The sequence below is a fragment of the Mchenga conophoros genome, linkage group LG12 (assembly GCF_057382185.1).
Source record: "Mchenga conophoros isolate Kocher_MC1m ecotype Shallow Benthic linkage group LG12, M_conophoros_male_GT1.1, whole genome shotgun sequence".
NCBI lineage: Eukaryota > Metazoa > Chordata > Actinopteri > Cichliformes > Cichlidae > Mchenga > Mchenga conophoros.
The window spans coordinates 6,774,745-6,800,112 of NC_140537.1; the positions used below are offsets into that span (position 1 = coordinate 6,774,745).

Sequence of the window (25,368 nt, forward strand, 5' to 3'; positions counted from 1 at the left end):
GAAGAAGGATTAAGAAAAACAAGCTATCCGGTACTTAAGAGCAGTGTGAAGGTTTTTTTCTCCACACTGCTGCTACAGCTTCACTAATATCATGATATTATAAAAGCACAAGTTTGGACAGTGTGTGTGTGTGTGTGTGTGTGTTAACATAATGCCAAGGAGGAAAACATCAGTTTAAATAAGCAACTGTGGCTGCCATTCAAAATCTTGGAAGGGTTATAAGGCCATTTCCAGACAGGTTGCAGTCCTGGGCACCTGCAATGAGAGATGATTCACAAGTGCTAAACCTTCAAGGCAGATGCCAATCTTTACAGGAGTGAATGTTCCAGCAAATTCGCCCCAAGATTAAACCGTGCAGTGCTGAGAGAAACTAAATAAACCCCGAACATTACATCTCACACTTACATCTCAGGCCTCGGTTAGCGTTTTAAAATTCATAACATTAAAATTAAAAAGAGGATGAACAATTATGGCTTTGTGCCTAGTAGTCGTAGCAGCTACTTTTGGCTGTTCCCTTAATCACAATTGGTGACCACAGCTGTAGCTCCCTGCATATCTGGCAGATTTTTATGCCAGCTTCACTTCCTGATGTGTCCCCCAAGAGATTTGTCTGCTCCCAGGATTGAATCGGGGTATTTAACTTGTTAGGCAAATGCGTAAATCATACACTACGGAACCACTTGCCAGGAGAAAGTCTCTTCTCACTAAAACAACATGGCATCATATCTTAGGTTTGTAAAGTTGCATTTGAACAAACCATGACACTTCTGGAAAAATGTCCTTCAGACAAACGTGACAGACAAAGTGGAGATGTTCGGCTTTAATGCACAGTTCTAGGTTTGGTGAAAAGAACATGCAGAATATTAGCACAAAGGGCTCATACCAACTGCCAACCACAGTGGTGATGTGGTGATAATTTGGGCTTGTTTGGCAGCAAAGAAACTGGGCACCTTGCAGTCACTGAGTCCACCATGAACTTGTCTGTATACCAACGTATTCTTGGGTCAAATGTAAGCCATCTGTCTGACAGATAGAGCTTGGCTGAAAGTAGGTTATGCAACAGGACAACAGCAGCAAAATAAAAGAATCAAGATGATCTCCACAGCATTTTAGCGTTGGTAAAATTAAACAGAAAAGGGTTCCTTCAAGCTCCAAAAAGTTGATTCTGTTCATCTGGATGTGGCGTTTTCAGTGGAGGAAACGTTTCGTCACTCATCCAAGTCTCAGCTGATTGCAGGTTTCCCCAATCTTATAAACAGTACATTTGCATAATGATTGAAACTAGCACCACTGATGAACAATGGGCTGTGAGGTCAGCTTTTTGATTAATATGCAAATTGTCATGACCATCGATCAACAACCATTTCTTCAAGTTATTTCTGCTAAAGGTGATTCTACAAGCTACTAAATAATGGTTCTGTAGTTTTTCCACAATCTGCTTCTGCATGTTGGCTTACTTTTTATTATATAAACAATGATGTGGTGTAATGTCAAATGAGCTGTTGTTCAAGTGAGTTTGCATATAAATAATTGTAAGATTTGGTTTATGTCCTGGTGTGAAAAACCATAGTATTAAGAGGGTTTTACTGTAAATTTAAGTTGAAAAGAATGTGATTCATATGGATATTTAAAGTGTATGAGCAAAATATATTTTTTTATTTAACAAAGCAGGATTTTTAGTTACATATTACGTTGGTGACATATCTGGCAGTTTAATATCTAAGCTAAAACTTGGGTAACAATGAAATTGCACGTTAGTAAGTGACAAAGCAAAGTTAAATCAGCAGCATAAACACAGATATTTGACTGAAACATAATTTTGAGTCAAATAAAATTTATCTCTACATTTAAAGGATGCTAGAAAAAGTTTGGGTTAGCTAACAAAGCAGAAACTTAGCTGTATTATTCATGTTTATACTTCTAACCTTTCTCAAATGTCCTAATGCATTCCTAAACATAGCAAGTTATCCATAATACTGGTGTGTTTGTCGCTATCCAGGAGTTCAGGATAGTCTTGGACAGGTTTTTCTGGTAATATTTGCCTAGCTCACCTGTGTTTTCATGGTATAACAATGCAAATGCAAGAAGCAATTCCACATTTTAGTGTCATCAAAGATTAGTCAACGTAATAATACTGTAGTAGCAGACTGTGAACTAAAGCTGGCACTGGATCTTTGTGATGTCATCATAAACACTGATCGGCTGAGGTACTTGTGATCCCAGGGGTATCATACAAATGCTGGTCCCTGTGCACCAGCTCCATATGCTCATATCAGTTAGACTTGTGGCTCGAAAAGCCCACGTGCTTGACTGGAAGTGGATTATCGTGGTCCTGAGGATGACTCTGTGATTATGCACAACACCTCAAAGTGCTTTGAGGAAAGGTAGATTTGTGTGGGGGTGTCTTTACGCAGAGCGGACACTAACTTGAGAAGGCATCAGACGGGCGTGTGATTGATGTCTTTGCTAGCGTCTGTAGGCAGGTTAATGGTGTGATTGTGAAGGTAATCTTCGTGTTCTCTCATTAAAGGATGATGGAGGGCCAGCAGACCCTGGAAGATGGAGCCTTGGCTGGTGCCTTCACAAGGAGCTCGGGCTTTTTACATATGCAGTTGGGAGTCTCATTTGATGTATATGCTTTGAGGAAGGCACGCCAGCCAGCAGACTGTCAGTGAAAAGTTGATGACTAGCTGTGGGATCAGCCACCCTGCTGTAGTGGCCATGTAGATGAGGTGTAAGCTCAGGTTGGTGATAGTTTGTCTTGGTGTCACAGAGTGGTGTTGTTGGTTTGCTCATTGTCACGCTGAAGAGAGGAGAAGGAGACTTTTTAGTTACTGCCTCAAAAACAAGCTCTGGGTCACCAAACTGCTCCTCCTCGGGAAGCAAGCATAAAAACAGTGTCTCATCATTGGGAATAAAGCCCGCCTCAGCTGAAGCAGCTCAGTTGTTGATGTACTCATAAGCAAAAGATAAAGCTGGAACGTTATTTATGGTGCCATTGAGCTTCACGCATTTTCACTGTTTGTGCACCAACATGCCAACATTAATGTCATGTTCCAAAGGGACAGGGGAGACGGGTGACTGGGGGAGGATGGGGGCAAATGGAGGGTGGTGGGAGGGTTAAATATGGGTAGAGCTGAGTGAAACAGAACAGCATAGTGTAGCAGGCAGCTGACTGAGAGCGGCAGACTATTGCATCTGTATTGATTGGGCTCCAGCCTTTTCCATTTTCCATGAACTCCTCGGAGCTGCTCCAAGTGGGAGTGATGGGGGGATTTGCCTGATCTTTATGATATTTCTTTAAACATGATGCTGTCGTTATGCCTCCCTGGGGAAGACACCAGCCATTTCCAGTAAATCAAAGGCTCTGCGTCCCTCGCTGTTTTCCACACACCTTATTTATAACCCCACTAAACCGCCCCCAACACATTGCCACCATTCTCATAAGTGTTTTCTGCCTTTGCAAAATGAATGTTTTTTCTTTTCTTTTTTTTCCTTCGAGTGCAGCCGTACTGATGAGGAGGGGCTTAGCCATACTGCACACTTGACCCACTGTTGTGGAGTCCATTGAGCCAATTCAAGTCTGTAATCAACAGTGACAGAAATGACACGGACAATAGATGACAATAATTTGAATTCTATCTGCTTTTGGAGTGGGGGGCCATTTGAACAAGCCTGATCTGATTTACTGTTGCATGAGGACATGGAGAGGCAGATTCTGACTTACGAAAACAGGCCTGAGGTCTTAGCGGGAGCTGGGAGCAGAGTAACCCACATACCCACTAGTGCAGGTGCCCTCTCCATGGGGCCAGGTGGTAGCTAATTCACTTTCTTTGTCCCTCCTAATGAATCGTTAATTGGTTTGCATCACCCGCAGCGCCAAGGATAGCAGGTGCTGAGTGCTGCTGGTGATGGAGGCCACTGGCAAGTCTCCTCGCACACACCAGCACCTACATTTAACAGGCCAAATGTCACCTCGCAACATGTAGCATCTTGGCAGTGACACAGCAAGGACATGGTCATAGTTTATACCTTGTTTCTCTAGTTGTCGCAGATTATGTACAGTAGAAGCCACGCAGCATTTTTCCGGTATGCACATATAAAAGACAAGCAGAAATGTTTGATTTATCGGCAGGATGCTGTGAGGCTGACCTTTGCTCTCGCTACCATTCATTTATTGCGAGCAATAGGAGAGTTTGCATGCTTTCTGCTCTGTGTAAAAGCGTCAATTTAATGCCTGCAGTGCAAATATTCTGTGCATTGTGAGTTAGTCGTGTGCCAGGATCCTATCAGTCCGTGTTTTCCTTAATGGCATCTTCTCCCCTGCAGGTGGTTGCTCTGAACAAGCGCAGTAAGGAGGCAGAGTCTGCGTTCCTGGGAATCTACAAACAGCTTATCGAGGCCCCAGGTGAGTCTCCCACTAAGACCTGAGATGTGCATCTTCACAAACAACAGCAGCGGCAGCAGCATAAACACCGGCGTTACTCCTAGAATTATGTCTCTCCCTTCCAAGATCCCTCCCCAGAGATCAATTCCCTATCACTGGACCAGGCCTCTAAGTGTACACGCAGAGACATATCATGCATATGTGAAGAAAAAAAGTAATTTTCTTACCATAGATAGATATGGTGGAACAGTATATGATACAAGATGCATAAAACCCTATAGCCTGTGGCTCTTATCTGTTTTTCAAAGTCTACGCTCTCAGAGCGGTTTCCAAAACTCTGCGTGAGGCCACTTCAAAACCCAGCACTGGTCCTTGAGTGTAGCCTGGCTGAGGAGCGAACACATCCTTGAGGAGCTTTGCTGTTGATTGTGGAGGGCCAATTAAAATCCCAACTGAAGTCTGGCTCTGTGCGGAACGCGGGTCTGATGAGGCCAATGGGGGGAAAAAGGGGGGAAAGACAGTAAGTAAGAGCAGAGGAAAGACATATTGCGTGTTTATTTAGTTGTTATTTCAATGCCACGCGGGGCACATGTACTGTATTGCTCTTTGTTGCAGGAGACGGCAGCAAAACGCAGCCCAATCTCAGTCTAGATCAGAGAAACACTTGTGGCAGGAGTAGAGAATGCTGTTTACAGATTCAATGAATACAAGATAAAAGTCTGCGTCAGAGAAATAGCGACGGCGGCAACTGACTTTTAAAGGTCTCCATTTTTCCTTGAAGTCCCCTGCTTGATATTGCACCACCACACACATGCACACACCCACACACATACACTCTCACACACTTTGAATGGAGTTATTTCCTTGATAAAGATAGTTTTCTTTGAAGATGTATTCAGTTTGATTTTCTGACCTATACCTTTTATATCGAGGCCTTAATTCAAGCCTAGGAGGGTCTTGTGAGATATATATTGTCAAAAAACTCTCTCAAGTAGCAAATAGAGTCAACTAAGAGTTATGTTATGTTCAAGAACAAAGACTGATAAATTAAAAACAAAAAAAAAACAAAAATCAAAGGCTGCTGTCATCCAACACCTGCTGTTAAGAAAAAGCATTTGTTTGCAGGGTAACGACTATCTTTTTTCTATCCGTGTTTCTTTATATCGAGTGTATTTATTCACCCCGCCTGTGGTCATTATATCGAGTATGCAGGAGTAGACATTCCTGTATCAGGTTACATCAGGTGACGTAGTGCAGCCAGCCTCCTACCTCCATTTGACCTTATATTTACAAAGGGAGTCTGTTTCACTGTAGCACTGCGACTCATACAGAGTGAAGCGAGTTGTTTTCACTCTCAGCACTCCGCAAAGGTCAGGGAGTTAGCTATGGTACTGAACACCATGAGGCAGTCATTGCTTGTAACTCCACGGGAGCATGACTTAATACGGTTATAACTACTCAATGAAAACTGTAATAACAGCGTAATGATAACCTTACGTTTAGTGCAACATTGATTTTTTTACTCAGCTGAGCAGCGGTGACAAAATTACAGAATGAAGCTGACAGAAAAACTAAACTTAAAAGTAATTTGTAAGAAGAATTTTCAGAATTTGGATTACATGCTATATGTACTACTAGTATTACTACATTACTCTCAAATAAAGGTGTAGCCTCCTCAGTATTCATTAAAGGTCCTGCTTTTTTACAATCTCAAAAGCATCACTCTCTACACGGCTGTCTGCACTTTTTTACCACAGTGACAGTCACCGTGCTACCCACTGCACTCATGGTGTCACAGCTTTGTGTTTTTTAACTTGTAGGTAAATTGTGACTAGCAATCAAGGTACTAATTGGGGCAAAATGAGAAGAGCACTCGTGAAAAATAATACTATTTAAAAAATAAACAATTGTGAAGTATCTGTCAAATATCAATTCAGGAAAGCTCTGTATGCTCATCTGTTTGTCTGTTATTCACCACAATAACCTTGCCATGGTTGATGCCATTTGGATGACCCGTTTTCATATTTAGATGTATTGCCTTTTGTTATTGCCTGGTCTGTGAGTAGCGCCATACATGCACACAGAGCCATGTTTTTATTTGGCTGTCTTTGTGAGGACAGCCTCTTACCTCTAAGTTTAACAGTTGAACAAAGTGACAAGACTGTACCCGAACCAAATTTGAACTTTCCCTTTAAAATTAAGCTCTTAAAGTTGTCTGGATGCTCCAGCTCGCTGTCTTCCCATTCTGCACAGCTACATTTTTAACAGGCACAGTCACATAACTGTTCTCAGTAACATCTGACACATTTATAGGGCATCTGTAAATTGTAACTGTGACCAAAGGAAGTTAGGTTACACTGAATAAACAGGCTTTTTAAAGGAGAATTAAATAACTTATTTTTTTGCTCCACTTGCCACTCATAAAATATTACATTATCCTGTAATGATGTGGCCAGGGTCTCCATGTCTGTCTGCTAGAATGTCTCACTCTGCAGTTGCCTACTCACTGTCACATGGTGTGGTTTGATCACAGCAGCCAAATCAGTCAGAGCACTGAGTGCTTATGTTTTTGGGCCTTGCAATATCTGCCATCTGTGAGAAGGGCCTACAGTATCCTGTGCGTGTTTGTCACTGTACATCTTGCTGCTTGTGTCCAAGGTCACCCCCCCACCCCACACACCCCTCCCCGCCCACCTCTCGCTAGAATGGATGACTCCAGGTACACCGGAGGACAGTCATTTGGCTGTGGCCCCACTTCATTTCTCTCTGCCCCTCAAACACAACAGTGAGCTTTCCCACCATTCCCCCAACAAACGCTACAGCTCATGTATTTTTAATCTTTTGACAGATGCAATTATTCTTTACACGCCGTGCTCGTTAATCTTAATGCAGTTATTACTATTCATTGCAGGACGTTTTTCCCCTCCTATTATTTTATTTGAAAGTGCCTCTCCTTCAGTGTGTGTGTGTGCACGCTCAGTGTGCGCCGGCACCAAGCCTGTGGTCCAATCAGAGCGGGCCGACAGCGGAGTTAATGAATGCAAGAGGAGAACAAGGAAAGAAGGGGGGAGGGGCCCACGGTGCAGAGGCTCAATAAGTGACCTGTTGTATATGGATATTATTAACATGTGGTCACATATCAGTTATTCACTTTGCCACGCACGCTATCGGCTCCAAAAAGCTGTATCCATTACAGTTGCGAGATTCCAGCGTGATAATGCTGCGGTTTGTTAACGCTCCTGTTCAGATTGCAACAGTAAACTCAGAGCAGAAATAACTTTTTGATGCGAGTGATTGAAGTGATTTTTTTCATCTCCTTTCATGAGGCCCCTAAGCCGAGATGTCAATCCGCTGGAGTGTTTCATTAGCGTTCTATATTTTGATTTGCCTGTGACATCTCCCCATGCTGTGCAGTGTAACTCCTACCCAGTCTGGGGCTTGAAAGAGGCCTGTTAACAGTGTTTCCCTAACAATGTTTATATCACCTCCACATGGTTTTGATCAGCGCACATAAACACCTCCTGATCACTGAATGCTGAAAAACAGTGGCAGCTTCTGCCTGAATTCATCGGTTTCCCAGAGATGCTCCCGACTTCGTCTCTGTCTTCTTCCTCGCCTTCTCTCCTGGAGTGTGCGAGTGCGCGTGCGTGCCTGTTCGAGTGGCATTTGAACGTGTGCGTTTGTTGCCACCTCTGTGAGAGCAAGGAGGCCCTGTCGCCAGGGGCGTAGCCCTGAGACTGACGCTCCAGGTGTTTGCTCTTCCTTTCCTCCTCGTAGTTCACACACTCATCCCTCAGGATCCACCCCGCTCCCCCTCTCCTTTAGAACACATCGCCTTTTATCTGAGCGGGGAGCTCACTGAGACTTTCTGAAGATTCTGATCTGAATACACCCCTCTAAGTGTGTATGTGTGTCTGTGTTGGGGCCTACGGCGTGTCTGATGTGTGTGTCTATTTATGTGGAAATGTTATGACAACAGCGCTTGCTAGTGGTGACCGCGAGCACTGCAGACGAGAGCCCAGGCACAAGCAGCTTTTTTGCCACATTAAGGCGCGCGTCGTCTTGTGTTAAGAGATGCTTGTAAGTGCCTCACATATTCGCATCAGATTTTTCCCTCGGCTATGAGATTATCTGAATGCAGCACGCTGACCTTAGTAATTCAGAGTCGTTCAGATGCATAAAGAATAGTTGTCCTTCTTCAACCTCCCATATACAAATGCGAGCACCAGCAAGAGAGGCCTGCAAGGCACGGCGAGCTGGCTTTATTGTAATTGTGCAGCTGAGTACCTACAGTCAGGAGGAGAGTGAAGGAGAAGTGCCTTGTGCATTTGTGGCAGTCCTGTTGGAAAATAAGGGCATATAAAAGCTGATGGAAAAATGAAAGCTCTCTGGGCGGGACGAGATTATGCACAAGTGATTAATAAGAGCAGTAATAAACAAAGGCCCAGGAGATGTTTGAGGTGCTTAATAATGCATTATGTTCATAAAAGAGCCGGGGCCTCTCCAACTGATCCCTGTGGAGTAAGAGACCCCAGAGGGACCAGGAGAGTGTGCTCTTAAAAGACAGCAGCGTGTGTGTGTTTGTGTGCATGTGTGTAGGAATGCATGTGTGTGCGTGCGTGTCTAACCAAAGTATTCAAAAAATTTTTTAAACAATAGGCCGGTATATTTGATGAGGTTATATCATTGTGATTTGTCTTACAAGTCTAATAAAACAAGACTGGGAGGTAGGTGGTTTTATCATTGTCACATTTCCAGTGAAGTTTGGTTTGGATGTTATTGGCACATCTTTTTTTTCACTGCAGCATCTCGTGTTAATTTTAAATGCTGTCTAGCTCTACTCTTTGTTCCAAAGCCCCGGTCTTTGTTCTGAGCTTTAAAATGTCTCGGTATTGATGTCATTCCTTCTTCGTCCTTCAGTCTGTCAAACAAAGACGCACAACGGCAATGAAAAAGAACAGGTTAAAAAGTTTCTCTTTCAGCTTTGTTTTGTTCGTGCACACAAAAGCCTCCGCTTCCCACAATCATATTTTTTCATTCCACCTTCTATCTTTTTTCATTATTTTTTTATTTATTTATTTATTTTTTATTTTAGCGTTTTCTCACTCCTGCCACATCAAGGTAAAGCGAGACTTGGGTTTGCTATCTGAATATCAAATGCTCGTTGGTTTAAAATACGCCACAAAAGGAACAAAGTTATGTTTCTGAATTTGCTGCAAGTGGTTTGTGTTTCTTCTAATCAAAACTAATCCTTGACTGGTTGCGGGAAAGAGGCACCGTTTTATTCGATACATCTTATGTCACGATGCATTGTGTGCGAAGGTGAGAGCGAAGCTTTAGTGTTCTGTCAACCTAGTTTTAATCCTTGACAACAATATTACAGCAGTCTTGCTGTTTGTTGCAGCAGCGTCAGAGCATGTTTATGGACCTTGAAGTCCACTCAGAGGGAAAAAAAAAACAAGACTGTTTTGAATGAAAAGAAAAAACCTTGGAGCACAGCCTTGTAAATTAATTTGTTCGTGTTGTATGATGGGAACACAGCTGGCCTCATTAACATGCGCACAACAAATAATTATAGCTTCTTTTTTTTTCTCTCTCTCTTCAGCCAGCCAATGCTTGGCTAATGGGCTTGCTGGGTTAATTATGTCAGAGCGTAATTACACAGGGCCCAGGGAGACATAATGGTGCACCCTACTGCGCCCACACCGCCTAATGATGGTGTATCGCTGACAGGGCCAAGACGGACCGCCCCGACACACCTGCTTGTCTTGGCGCACGCCATGCTCGTCCACCCCCACCCACCTAGACGCGCAGCCTGAACCTGTGCACCCTCCACCTCCCCCCCGGTGTCACACGCCATCCGCCGAGCCAGGCTCTGACTGCTGGACCGAAGGCTCACCCAGACACAGAGTAGCTGCTTTGAGATGTGTAACCACACAGAAACAGCAGCACAGTGACCACAAGCAAGGAGCTACAGGGTGGTAACCTCATTATCGCTCAGCTAAAGTGATGAAACTCAATATCAACATAGCGAGTGAGGTGGCGTGAAAACTTTAAAAAGTCACGCTAACCTTTTGTTGAGGATCAGTTGGGGTTACATTAATCAAATGGGTATTGTTTATGTAGTTTGGCCTTCTCTTATGTTGGTATTAATTACATTGTAATTTCTAATTAAGGATGCACACACAGCAAGATGAGCGAGACAGCCAGAATGAAAATCTGCAGCATGCCCATGCATCTTCTCTACTTCCAGTTTTCTCACATACAGTTAACGATTAGTGGCAACTTCTCATGGATGCGGACGATTAAGAAAGAAACCATGTACAACATCATCAATAATGTGGCGACATCAGTGTGAAACAGTATTTTATGCTAACCTGTTGTTTTTTTCATACTTATATCTAAGTTTTGCAGAGCACCTGACCTGTTCAGGGTTTAGAATATGGCCTTTACCACAGACTGTATATAAAAGATGGATGTATTCACTGTGAACTTCCCAACACGTTCTCATTCCCAAAGCGTAATATGTTGCGCTAGGTGACAAATCGTCAACATATTACGCTTGCGGACACCCATCACGTCCCTAAATGACGAGATCGGAAAAATTAGAAAACACGAGAACCGTTTGGAATCAATCTACACATGTTCATTCATTTTACTTAAATCGCTTTGGAAAACACTATTTAACGTCATTAAAGTGCTGGTTAAGGTTAGGGATAAGGTTATGGTTAGGGTTAGGGCTGGAATACATGGCTGGAGCGTGTATTACCACGTGTATACCATTATCATTCTACTGGATTTCACCCATAACTCGGCGCATAGCATAACAACAGGGAAGGTCACCTTTCGCGTTCCTCAGGAACACCGCGGGATGTGACAAATTGTCGGGATGTTACGCCTCGGGAGTGAGAATGGGCTGGAACTTCCCCCTTATGTTTTATTGTTTTTCCGAGTCAGAAGTTACCACATGTGGATGAGATGGAGGCGTTCAGCAAGTCGCATTCATAGCCTTTATGGGTGGATGCCAAATTTTTGTTTGGCATATAAAAAATTCTGTCATTTCACACACCAAAATTGGCTAATCGTGCAGTTAAGCTCATAGCCAGTCAGTGATATTTAAAACTAAAATTTAAAATTGCACTTGAAAATGCTCCAAAAGGCATCAACAGCACAGACGATGAGAGACCAAGTCCAGGGACTTCAGGTCATGCCAGACAGATGTTTAGCAGCTGCCATCTGTCACTCAAAAATGGCCTTTTAGCCATAAATAATATTTTTAGAAGTTTAAATAATGAATGCATAAATAATTCACCCTGGTGCATCTGTCATCTACTTGGAGACTAACACAATATTATGTATATTTCACTTGTAAAGTTGGGTATTTTAACATGGTAGTTGATGTGGAGTGACTTACTTTTGGGGCAAACCTGAAGTTGTCATTTGAGGAACTGCAGTTTTTGATACCTGGAAGTTTCTGCTGTTCTTACTGTTTTGACAGTTTGCATATAATGAAATTTACAAAACTCTTTTTAAAAATGTCTTGATGTTAACTAAAAAAGGGGTTGACTGGATCAAGAAACACAAGAAGTCAGACAGGCCGACATATTATTACCAGCCTCCCTTATTTAGAAGAGGAATAAAATCTCACTCTGTTCAGTGGCTGCGATTTCAGTGGTTGCACACATGGACCTATATTAACCAGAGAAAACGATGCATTAAATGTCCTGTGATTTATTAGCTGAAACGACCCGCCGTTGCCCAGTCACTTACCACGACCTGAGAGCGCACATCCAATCATCCATAATTAAGATAAGGGATGAATTAAATGGAAGCATTTATTTGGGCAGACTCTGGTGTGACTCGCACAAAGTACATAATGCCTCATCAGCTGCATTATATTTCTTGATTGGCGGGATTGTGAACTTTAAGGTTAGTGTTGAATTCCTCTCCAATTCCAGTTTTTTAATGGTGGATTTAGGACCAGAGCTGCTCTAAGAAGAACCTCCATCAATTAGTAGCTCTATTTTCCAAAGTTAGCCGCAGTCTTACTGGACTCTCCTTGAGTAACTGTAGATCCGAGCCCCTTCGAGAATATCCTCTCTGCTCTACTTTGATGGGGGTTAATTTTGTATACAGACTTAAGTTATATCCCTTCACTTTAAATTTGACTTTACTTTACTCCCCTGCCACTGATTGATAATCCTGGCTTGTCCATGCGTGAAAGATCCCTTACTATAATCTCTGTCCTTTGATCATTAAAAGTTGAAAGGATATATGGGAAAGAGGCTGATAAAGTGATTTCTGTGACAGTGGGTCGATGGAATAGCAGTGCTTTAAGTCATCCTGTTTGTCTTAGAAGAGCTGTGCTCTTAATAGTGATGTCCCTCGTGACTGATGCAATATCTCTACAGTTGGTGTAACAATGAATGCAGACAATGTTTGACTGTAAACGGTCCTGGGAAAAATAGCTCAATCAATTAAATGGCCCAAAATGTTTGTCTGATGAAAATGCAGATATGGCGAGCTGCAATGTTCGAGCAGGATTTCAACAAATTGCACGTTGCAGAAGTTTTCGGCTCTTTGATGAGCGTTTATTATTCCGTGGCCTGCTGGTTCAGAGTTTGCATTCTCTCGGTGGCATCTGGCAAAGTTTAAACGTCTGTGGCTCCAACTTCTTATGAAAAGTCACTTCAGTCAGTGCCCATACTGAAGAAGGGATCCAATTGGGTTCCACACAGAAGTCTAAGATGAGTGGATGAAAGCTGTGGGAGAAAAGTTTGTGCAGCAAAGCAGCGATTTTCCTCCTCTTTTAGAGTTTTGAAGGGCTGCGGTGTGTCTGTGCATCTGCATGTGTGTGTGTGTGTGTGGGTGAGTGTGAGTGTGAATGTGAATGTGTGCGCGTGGCTCTTGCCCCCCCCCCCCCCCCCCCCCCCCCCACTTGTCAAGGAGCTCCCCTGAGCTTCCTTCTCTGTGCTTTGGCACTAGAAGTCACCTCCTTTGGTGTTCGGCAGGCAGGTACACAACAGGAGCAGCTCTCTCTCTCTGAGCTGTTGAACTTTTCGGGAGGGGAAAAAAGGGAAGGGGAAGATTAAAAACAGCCCTGTGATGTGGAGTGCCGAGCTGCCTCCTGAGAATTCCTGGCATAATAATTTAAATGATCAAATGATACAGAGGAGACTTGTTAGCTGAGAAACAGCCTCCTAGTTGGCCCCATGGGCCTGGTGCTGCCGCGCATGCATTGCAAAACAGCTCCTCTGTTGTGCTAAAGAATCCCGCTTTTTTTTTAACCTCCTTTTCAGGAGCAGAGTTTTTCTACACTTTGCCTAGGTGTATACATGTCACTTAAGTCTCTGTCACATATTCATTGTAATCTCTCTCTTTTTTTTTTGTCATCTTTGCCATTCATCAGCATGTGAGAGGACTCATTAGATTAGATTTTTGAACATGTGAAGGGTCGGAACAGCACTTGTGTCATTAGGTCCAGGCTGTGAAATTTTCAAAGGCGGCTGAGTGGGGAAAGTCTGAGAGTCACTCTTTGGAAACAAGTCTCAGCGGAATAGCCTGCTTCTGTTGAAAGTGCGAAGCAGAAAACTCTGTAATGTGCTTCACAGACAGTGCACACAGTTAAACAGCTATTTTGCCTTTTTTGAAAAGTAGAAGTGTATGGGTATCATGTGAATCTCAGTTGTTCTTCCTGCACAGATTTGTTTGCGCGTGTTTCCACAGATCCCGCTCCTGTGCTGGAGGCCTCACATTCCCTGGAGGAAAGACTGCAGCAGCTTCAGAGTTCAGCCCCAGACAGCGAGGCCCTGGTACGAGAGATCAGTGGGCACTGGAAGAAACACCTGGAGTGCCTTGAAAAGACAGGTCAGCCTCAAATCATCTACATTAAGCGGCTGCTGCAGTACGTGTCTGCAGGTATACGAAGCTTCATTAAAATACACCTGGTGTTGAAATATATCTGAGTATCGGAGGAAGTGTGTACAAGCAACATCGTTAAATAAATAAACTGTCGTGTTTTATTTCTGAGCCCTCACTTTACCAACTCATGGCTCTTCATTTACACAGAGCCCGCAGAGGACGATCAGGCAATCTCAGACACAGCAGTGAATAAAGAGGCCCCAGAATCCAGCCCTCCAGCCTCCCTGATGACCCCAAACAGCACCCCGGCTCCTGGGGCCCCAGACTCCCCACAGCAGAACCACCGGGATCGTGCTAATGATGGCGGGTGAGAGCTAGTTTTTAATTTATAAAAATAATAAATTGTCGTTATAACCTGTGCACACGATGGTTTGTAATTCTTAAAGAAATATGTAATTGAAGATTATATTATATTTTCCAGCTCATGCTGACTTTAAACTGACTTTATTATTCTCATGTAGAGGTTTGTTATTTTGGGAATCTGCTTAAATACTTCCATCTTACACAGCTGCACCTTTTCTCACCCTGTCTGAAATACACCTTTTTAGCTCCCATCCCTTTTTCACAGGTAGCTCCACATATTTGATTTGTCAGACTTTTACCCCAAAGTATTTCTAGTACTTCCAGAAATGAACCAGTCTATTCTTTTTGCTGTTTTTGAGGCAAGACTGTTGACTGCTAACAAATCCATTTTGGCTTCTGTGCCTTCTAACATTGTCTCTGGGTGATAATTTTAAACATGAATGTAGACAATATCACTACACAGTCATTTCTGTGACTTATGTGAAGCCATTTGCGGTTTAAAAAATGACTCTAATGGCCGTGTTTTCACCACATAATGCTGCAGAAACATAAAAATATGTTCATACACCTTACATACAAATAATGTAAATTTGGCTGTATAAAAATATAGTGTATGTGAGCCCAGCGAGTGGGAGAGAAGCAAACAGATGGTAAAATTACACAGGGATTTTTCTTTTATGGTGGGGATATTACCGTCAGAACTAAAAGTTATATACTGGGTCTTCAGTTCCTCAGATGTTGGGAATACATGAAAATGTTTGGGTCCACTCCTGCAGCACACAGCGGAACATTTTGTGTACCTTGCTAACATATTTTAAAATTAGCACAAGCAGCTCTAGCATGGCGGTAATGGGAGGCAGCTGACTGCATCTGAACTTTTTAAGGCAGCTGCTCGTTCTTTATCTGAAAGTTTGAAAAATTAGTTGCTCTAAGGGTATCATGTTAGCATGCTGCATAGTGAAATGGATAGTGAACAGAAGAAAAGCCTGGTAGTACACTAGCAGTGTTTCCAGATTGGGATCGACTACCCTGTATACTGGAAAACTTTTTTTAGTGGGCAAAAACAAACAACGCCGTAAAACGGGCAAAAGAATGTGGCCAGGCTTTATCTACATGCATCAAATGTGGCCCAAAACACGTCAGCATTTCAGTAATTTAAAGCATTTTCCCTTTGCTCTACTTGGTTTTGATTAACATTAAAAGTGCGCATTAACGTATGGCCATGATGTAGGCAGGAACTGACAAGAGTTTCTTTTCTCAGGGAGGAGGAGGAGAGCGCTGATGTTAGCATGGCTGACAGACTATCAGAGGCCGAGGAGAAGATCAAAGTTCTGCATTCATGTAAGTGGTTTAAACACTGGCATGTGCTGTAGCTGTTAGATTTAATATCAACCCATTAAAGAACCATTGCTTGTCTAATTGCAGTATGGTGCCCCCTGCTGCAACACTGCTCCCCGATTGGTGCTCGTGTTTACATAAATAAAAATGAGAAGTTGATATATCTTGTCAGTGTAAGTTGTCAGCTGTTAACTTATAACAAGCTGTGTTTTGAATCTGGAATGGATATTGATCCATCCTGAAATTGGACCTGTACAATGTAGCTTTAAGGTAAAAGTTCATGTGTCTTTTTTTTCTTCTTTTAACATGAATTTCTGACTCCCCCCTGTGTGTTTCTCATTAGCTTTGAACACTGCACAGACAGAGCTGCTGGAGCTGCGGTGTAAATACAACCAGGAGATGACGAACAAGTAAGAGTCTGCCTCTCATCTCACGTTTTCTGTTTACTTTGGCACACATTTCCAAATTTCAGAGGTTTTTCCCCGCTCCCTCCCACAGTCGTGACGGCTGCACGCCAGCATCACCGTAGCATTTCGAGTGCTCAAGCCGCTCTTATTTTACCTACATAAACTCACGTCCAGTGTAGAGCTGAGGAATGCCATTGTAAAAGCAGAGAGTGAGAGTGACTCAGCCACTAATGCAGGTCGATGAGAGAGGTCTGTGTTTGCTTTCACTGGCAGCTGGGCCTTGACAGCCCTCAAGAAGAATTGCTTCATTTAAAGATTGCTTCAGAAAACACTCTACCTTGTCCTGGTCTTTGAGCGCAATGTATCCACCACACGGCTGAAATGAATCTGAGCTTGTATGAAGGATGTCGATAGACATTCAAAGTAAACACTCCTTTGTTTGGGTTGTGCTCTAGAGCACAGTCAGCCGCTGCTAATGGATTTTCTCCCAGGCTTAATCCTTGGCGCAATTGAACTGATGTCTCCAGACCCGCTGCCATCCATTTTGTCGGATTGGACACATTTTCAGTTTGGCCTTACCTTTTTGCAAAGAGCTGCGATGTGAAAGAGCATCTCTGTCATGTAGTTTGTCATACTGTGTGTGCGTGTTGCCCCGGTCGCATTCCTCAAGGCCAACAGTAGCAGCAGCGACTCCGCAGCTCAAGCTGCAGCTATCCCGCCCTGACCCCAAGCGTCTGAGCGCCGGGCCGGGCCTCTATTAGTCTCACTGACTGTTTCCTCGGTGCTGATAAGAAAAACTATTTGTCTGCCTCGGTTTGAGTAGCTGAACAGGTAATCAATACAAAACATTTTCCGTAGTGCACAAGTTCATTAAACGTAGAACTGACACCTGTTAGTGTTTTCTGTCAGGAGGACGCCATCTATACAGGCCTTATTGGGCATGCCCATGACCCTTTAAAACTGGGGCTGCACCAACTGCAAGAACGGGATTGGTCGGAGGCATCATCTGACAGATAGCTGCACTACAGCCACGTTCACGCATGCATTGCATTCCTGAACTTTGCTCATACATACCTGACAGAAGTGCATGTGAGAATGTAGATGTCCAATCAGACATTTGCATTCATACCTGCACCAGCTTGATTCTCTTGCAAAGCCACATCGTGTTGATGAGTGAATAGAGCAGCTTATCTCCTGGTGCATTTATTAGTAGTGCATGGATGCCATGTGTCCTGCCTCCTGCACGCTCAAGCCACAAGTCTAGCTCCTCTAAACTTTGCAGAAGTGTGCACCACATAGGAGAGAGAGAGCAGCTGTTCTCTCAAAATTGTCAAGTTCATTTGTCTTAATGTCTTATGCACAAGTATTGAAAGATTGTATTTGTGCGTTCTTGTGATCCCATTGGATTAATAATTTTTCAGGTAATCACAGCTTTTGATGTGAGACAATGGAGCAGATAGGCGCAAACATGAAAGATAATGAGGGTTTGGCTGAATATAGTTAGTTTAATAAGGATTTAAAAAGTCTGATGTGTTCTTTGAACAGTTTTATTTTCTTTGGTTAAAAAGGACTGCTGTGTCCCGAAACTTGAGAAACCTATGTGCATATTTAAATCAATCACAGCGTTCTCGTTAATTCATCCTTATCTACCTTTTGAAAATCTGATCCCATGTGTGCAAAATGAAACTGTTGAACTTCAAACACACCTCATGAATGATCCTGCTGAGCTTCTGTTTAAATTAGACTTCTCTGATTGTTAGATGTATGGAGGCTGGAAGTTCAGCCTCAAGAGTTCTGAGGGGAAAAAAACACGATTCGTGTATGCATCCGCTCACTCGGCCGCTGACGTTGTGCCATCAGAACTGTTCTTGGGGTATCTAGGATTATTAATGACCTGGGTTTACATAGACACCGGTTACACCTGGTGGATTAAAAAAAATCCATTATATTGAGAATATTTCCATGATTTTGAGGGAATAAACAGTTCGGGAGTTAATTTTTTGTTATTGTGGACTTTGCTTTGAAAATATGACTCTCAAATTATAATTGATAGTTTTTTTTAATGCTTGGTAACATATTAGCTGTAGGGGGTGGGAATTTAAACTCACTTTTTCCAAAATCCCAGCTGAGTTTCTAATTTGAGGTACTGAAATGCCAGAATACAGACAGTGATAAAACTCAATTGCCAGTTCATTAGGGACTTTTAGCCTCTAGTGTGTTGAACAGTTTTTTTCCCCAAATATTCTGTGCATAATGATTTATGTGTAGTAAATGTTAGAACGTCGTTTTGAGTATAAAGTATATGTGTGAAACAAAACTCTGCAAAACTCTATTATGCATTTCCTGTTGTTGGTCAGTATTTGGTTATAGGGCCATAGCTTTCCTGAAATATGACTGTCACGCTACAGCTTTTTTTTCGTGTGCAGCAGAATGTGTAATAGCAGTTGGTTTTGTTGTTTTGTTTATTTGAAACTGAAAATATGTCGCCAGTAAACCTTCTCTGTCTGGATGTGCATGTGCTGCAGGGCGGAGGAGGTCGACGGCATCATGGCGAGTCTTGAGAAAGCAAACCAGGTGAGTTCGGTCTTCCTGTGCACTCCTCTGATTGAGATGCTCCTTCATTAAGGTAATCACTCCTGTAATCAAGCCTCGGCTTTAATTAGGCACCCTCCGCCCTGTGCCCCCCCCAACCCTCTCCTCTTCCTCCCCCCTTCTGCCTCCCGTGCCCTGAGAGTGTGATTAGTGAATGTAAACCCGAAGCCCGGTCGGTGGGCGTGCTACGGCAGCACGGCTCCACTCAGCAGAGAACAGGAGACTGCCGAGCGCGATTGATGCCGGAGTGCCGAACGCCGGGGTTCTTAGTTATCTCATTGCCTTGATTGCTTCCTGTCCTGGTGATACTTCTTTTCTTCTGCTTCCCTCTTCTCTGCTCTGATTTTCTCCCTCGCTCTCGTTCTCTCCCTCTCTCTGCTGCTGCTGCTCTCTGCCAACCGCTCCCAGATAAATGTTCTCAAAATGAATCATTAATTAGCAGGCCGGGTGTGACAGAGCAGGTAAACAGTTTGGGGAATAAAGTGGGCTGACTAAACACCCCTCGCAGCAGAATAAACCAGTGGCTGCACTCACCTCCTTGGGCCCCTGCTCAGGTTTTTGCTAAATTTTCTGAGCGAGGGCGCCTTTTTTTTTTTTTTTTTTTTTTTTTTTGATTTACTATGTTAGTGTGCTCTTGCTGTGATCAACTCATTAGCCAATTGATGTGGCCGGTGTATGAAAACTGTAACGCTGTGATGCCGTGTCTGTGCGCAGAGAGCGGAAATGGCTCAGAGGGAAGTGGAAAGGCTAAAGGAACAGCTATCCAGTGGCCACAGCGTCACCGCAGGGAGCTGCCATCCAGCAAAGGGCACTAGCAGGGTAAGAACTGTTACATGTTGGGTGTAAAATACTTTATTTTTCTTATTATTATTTTTTTCTTTTGTTTTTGTTTTTTTAATGGCCACAAATAATTTATTAGTCAACTGCAGGTATCATTTTGAGATATTTTACTTTATTTTCATTCATTTTCAATCCAGTCCTTGTACCTGACCATAGTATTGAATAGTATTGTATAAAAACATTATGTAGGAGTAGATAGTGGATAATAGGTATTGATTTGTAAATAACTGGACATGAATAACTTCAGTTTCTAATATAATATTAGGCTCTAACTGTTAAGCTCGTTCTCTTTCTTTTCACATGACTTTGTTTAAAGATGGAACAGATTTTTGGGTCAACTTGAAAGAAAGGCACACATGGAAACGAGAGAGCAGAGGTCAAATGTGATATAGATGTGATTAGATTTCATTCAAATATTTTCAAGCTATCGTGTTTATATATCATAAAATACACAGCTCAGCAAAAAATCCATTTTAAGTTTTATCTTTAGACACGTTGTTACTAGCAGCCACACTCACATGTTCTCATTTCTTAAGTTGAATCCATTAAAACAAGGTGATTTACAAATTTTACAGCTATTAGTCGAAAGCCTGGCATATCTGAGCATGCTGGGCAGTGTGTCCTTAGCAAATAGAGGAAATGGGTGCAGAATAAAAGTACTAGTTGGTCTAAAAAACCTACAACAAAAAATCTACAACAGATGAATGGTGTCTGAAAGTGATGTCCTTCAGAAATAGGAACAAATCCAGCAAAGTCTGACACAAGACCTCAGAGATACACTTGGCCTTTTAGCCGATTGTTCACTGAAGCGTCAACAGAAACGGTCTCAGTGGAAGGATGGCTGTCAAGAAGCCCGTTTGAGGAACGCAAACCAGGAGAAAAGGCTGAGGTTAGCTAAATTACACTAGAACTGGACTACTGAACTGAAACTCATGGAGTGATGAATGATCCCAAACACACTACCAGCATACCTGGATTTAAAAAAACAAACAAAGGAACACTATCGGACATGGATTAGACTCCCCAGAGCCCCGCCCTCAAAATTGCAACTTAGAAAAGATAACAAACAGCCATGAATGCCTTCATAAGAATAAGTTAGTACCACATGTAACATTTCTGGTGAAAAATACAGTGAAAAGTCTAAAAGTAACTCCATGTGTTTTGTCCAATTGTTTCACTCTGCAAAGCCTGCAATGGCTGGATTTTTGCCTGTGGGTCTTATGTTTGACACCATTTTCAGTTCACATGTTAGCACATCAATCAAATAATGTTGATGTAATACTACTACTAATAAAATAATCACAAATTTGTTAATTCCATTTTTTTTTTTTTTACAGTTTATACCATAACATGTAACACAACAGCTAGATAAACACACACACATCAGTACACCTTTATTCTTCATGGCAGAGATTCAACAAGGCACTGGAAACATTCATCAGAGACTTTGGTCCATATTGACAACGAATCACACAGTTGCTGCTGAGAGATTCACATCATAGATCTATGATGTGAATCTCTCATTCCACCAGATCCCAAAGGTGCTCTATTGGACTGAGATCTGGTGACTTCTGAGCGCAGATAACTCATTGTTGTTTTCAAGAAAGCAGTTTGAGGTGATTTTAAGTTTGGGCAATGGTGTTTCATTCTGCTGGAAGCAGCCATCAGAAATGTCTCCCACACCAACACCACCAGCACCAACCTAAACCAATGATACAAGGCAGCATGGTCCACCCTTGCTTTCATGGTGTTCGTGCCAGATTCTGACCCTACCATCCAAATATCGCATCTAACTTGAGACTGGTCAGATTAGGCAATGTTGTTTTCAATCTTCTGTTAACTTCTTCAAGTTCGACATTCTCTTCTGCATTGGTTGTAACAAGTGGTTATTTGAGTTACTGTTGCTGCCTTATCATCTTGAAGCAGTCTGGACATTCTCCTGTGACATCAATAAAGCATATTCACCCACTGCCACTCTCTAGGGTTTACAGAGAATGACCCTAAAGTTAGTTGTGTAGAAAAATTACCAGTAGAGCGTCATTCTGAAATACTCAGACCAGCCCGTCTGGCACCAACAACGATGTCATGGTCAAAGTCACTTAAATCATGTTTCCTCCCCAGGCTGATGGTCAGTTTGGACTTCAGCAGGTCATCTTGACCATGCCCAAATGTCTAAATGCACTGAGCTGCTGCAATGTTATTAATTGATTAATTCATTTGTATTAACAAACAGTTGACGAGGCGTACTTAACAAAGTGGTCATTAACTAGATATTAGAGCACCTTAAAAACGTATTATGTACACATACCTTTTTAAAATGTTCAAACCACGTTTGACGTTTTGTTCTGTACAGATCACCAGATTATGAAATTATGAAATCCCTGCCAGAGGGCTTTTTAATTGGTGTAGAAATATTGAATGTTGTCTTTTATCAGTCTCTGAGATGAATTAGAATATGCTATTAATTGCAACCTCATCATCTTTGCAGAAGTCATATTCTCTCACCTTTCATTACCACAGCAGAGGTTGTGATTCACAGGCTGCCCTCACTCCCTTTATCACTTTTTTCCTCTCCCTCACTCTCACACCTTTTGTCACATCTTCCTGTCACCCTGTCAGGAGAAGAACGAGAAGGGAGAGGTGTTGCCCTCCCAGCTGGAGGCTGCCTTGCTGGCTAAAGACCGTGAAATCCTCCGCCTTCTCGAAAACATTCAGCGGCTGCAGTTCACACTGCAGGAAGTTCAAGAAACCTCAGCCAATCAGATTCTAGAGCTGGAGCGCCAGGTAGCCTATAAGACAGAAGCTATAGAGGTGAGTGGCTGGGAAACATGATGGGAAATGTGGGGAAGAGTCCTCCGTCCGCAGAATCTCTTATTAATTCAGAGGAAAATATTATCCTTCTGTGTTTTTGTTTCAGAGATTAGAAGCTAAACTGCAATCCCAGATGGACTATGAAGAGATTAAAACTGAACTCAGGTGGTTGATTGATATCGAACGTGTCAGTAATTCATAGTAATGTTAATGTACATCTAAATATATGACTGTGCTTCTTTTGGTTTTCGCCGTAGTATCCTAAAGGTAATGAAGCTGGCTTCAGCCAATGGCAGCTCATCCCAGGTACGCATGTTCCTGCACTTTGTACTTTTGTGTTACTCACAGCAACAACTCCACCTCATTGTTAGTCCATTTAAAAAAACTCGGTGCTTTTCCTCAACATTTTGCCGTGACGTTTCAGAGAGCGGGAAAGTAAATAAGCGGCAGACAGAAATGGCGCAGTACTGGAACGTACGGCCGTTTCAATGTGGACACACAACTCTGTGAAAACGATTGAAAACGCTAGTGTGGACACGGAGCGTTTTCAGACAAAAACGCCATTTTCAAATCTAAAGCTAGTGTGGACGTAGCCTTAGTGCCAGAGAATAAAACTACAGCAGTGCAATTGAATGCATCACTGGTCCATCATCCATTATATCGAATATAAGGATATCGGCAGCCACTACAATTGATTAATCTAGAATTAACAGCTTTTGTGTGTGGGTGTGTGTGTGGGTGTGTGTGTGGGTGTGTGTGTAGGATTCTGCTAAGGCTGCAGAGGCTCTTTTGCTGGATAAAGAGGCCTTTCTTCCATCTCACAAGTACCTGGTGGATAAGACCCGAATACTACACAGCAATGGTAAAATAAATGTCTCTTTTTTTTTAGCCTATAAAGTTAAAAGAAAACTAGTACTAAGAGATTGTTAGTTTCTAAAAGGTGTTGAGTTTTGTCATCTACCAAATACTGCCTGTTTGTTTGGCACTCACTGGGCAGCTGATTCTATAGTTGATTACTTCCACATTTAAATCTCTGTGCTTAAACTGAGTTTGCATAATGTAGTCTGGATTTGCAAGGGTATAAAGTAAGCGATTTAATTCAGGAAATATCTTTTATAAGCTGAATAATAGTTAGGTCTTCATTGTTAAAGCCATGTAGCTGTACACATCCCATGTGTCCTGAGTGAGATGGCTTTTCTGTCACCAGATGATGACCATTCTGAGGATGCAGGCAGGGAGATAGGCAGGCCGCCCGGATCCCACTCATCCTCCTCTCAGGTGGACAGTCGTGCCTCCCCCAGCCCCGGTCCCCCCACCCTGGACCGCTCCTCCTCCAGCCATGATCTCCCCCGGCCTTTCTCAGTGTCGCCGTGCTCCGGGGACCGGCTGTCAGGAGACCACATCCTCCACAAACAGCTGTTATCTCCACACTTTAAAAAGGATGGCCTCATGGCTTTCCCTACCGCCCTCTATGCAGCCAAAGTCGCGCTTATGTCAGCCTCACAAGGGCCTGTGGGGGCGGGCAGCGTTGATGCCGGCTTGCCCAGCGACCAGTCAGAAAGCGGCAGCTCGACTGCAGGAGACGATGACCAACTGGACACGGCGGAGATCGCCTTCCAGGTGAAGGAGCAGCTGCTAAAGCATAATATTGGCCAGCGAGTGTTTGGCCACTATGTGCTGGGCCTGTCCCAGGGTTCGGTCAGCGAGATCCTGGCAAGACCCAAACCCTGGAGGAAGCTGACTGTGAAAGGCAAAGAACCTTTTATTAAGATGAAGCAGTTTCTGTCTGATGAACAGAACATTCTGGCACTCAGAACCATCCAGGTCCGACAGAGAGGTGAGTGCTAACTACTGTGTGTCACAGCCTGGGTCTCTGACCCATCGCTCTGAGTTTATTTTTGTATTCTTCTCATGTTATCTTTGTGATCATGTGTTATTCCTGTCTAGCAGCCATTATTTATTGTTTCCTTGGTTTCCATGTTTGGATTCTTGCCTAGTTTATCATGTGTTTTAGGTCTGTAAGCTTAGTGTTGTCATGTCTAGTTTCCTGTTTTATTGTGAAGTTGTGTGTGTGTTCATGTGGTTAGTTTTACTCTCCCCTGTGTTTTCATTATGTTTAATTCTAGTCAGCTGTGTCCTCATGTGTTTCCACCTCCCCTGATCACCTCATGTGTGTATTTAAGTCCTCAGTCTTCCTGTGTTCAGCGTTTCATCGTCTGTTATCCACATTATAGTAAATCATAGTCTGTCATTCAAGTCATTGTTTATCATAGTTTTCATGTTTCCATCAGCCATCAGCCAAATAAAGGCTCGCTTTTTGTTTGAATTCAAGCTCTGTTCTCCTGTGTCTGCATTTGGGTTCGCATCTGAAGCACATCGGCTGCTCAGCCGTGACACCGTGACAGGACACGGACTAAATGAAAACCGTGCTGCAACACACAGATGTATAAAGTGCAATACACAATACCATTACAGCACATAACAACAGCTGACATAGCGTCAGAAAGTTTGGCAATTTAAGTTTGTTTTAAGCATAATTTGAAGACCGCTGGCTTGCAGATCAAACGTTAGAAGTGACAGTGATTTTCATCCACTGCACTGATACATGACGATAGATGAAGCACAATGAAGGTCATATTTTACAGTAACGATGAAATAATCAAATTAATTAAAGAAGTACCAGTCTGGAAACCATTAGGCTAGTCTGCTGACTGCCGGCAGCCAGCGGATATGTGTGCTAAGACTTCTGTTCTGTGCTCTGTTCATTGT

General features: G+C 42.9%; 1 protein-coding gene across 3 annotated transcripts in view; it reads left to right on the forward strand.

Moving 5' to 3' along the window:
* The window catches only part of cux2b (cut-like homeobox 2b), a 98,085-nt gene that overhangs the window by 63,301 nt on the left and 9,416 nt on the right, over window positions 1–25,368 (forward strand). For 2 of the 3 annotated variants that reach the window (XM_085293520.1, XM_085293522.1), the window contains exons 4-15: window positions 4,330–4,408; window positions 14,114–14,305; window positions 14,456–14,615; window positions 15,873–15,952; window positions 16,293–16,359; window positions 18,882–18,930; window positions 19,663–19,767; window positions 22,408–22,599; window positions 22,706–22,764; window positions 22,857–22,905; window positions 23,362–23,461; window positions 23,807–24,436. In XM_085293520.1, coding sequence (XP_085149646.1) covers window positions 4,330–4,408; window positions 14,114–14,305; window positions 14,456–14,615; window positions 15,873–15,952; window positions 16,293–16,359; window positions 18,882–18,930; window positions 19,663–19,767; window positions 22,408–22,599; window positions 22,706–22,764; window positions 22,857–22,905; window positions 23,362–23,461; window positions 23,807–24,436 — 1,762 coding nt within the window. The remainder of the gene's footprint in view (window positions 1–4,329; window positions 4,409–14,113; window positions 14,306–14,455; window positions 14,616–15,872; window positions 15,953–16,292; window positions 16,360–18,881; window positions 18,931–19,662; window positions 19,768–22,407; window positions 22,600–22,705; window positions 22,765–22,856; window positions 22,906–23,361; window positions 23,462–23,806; window positions 24,437–25,368) is intronic. The other variant, XM_085293521.1, reaches the window with a different exon arrangement.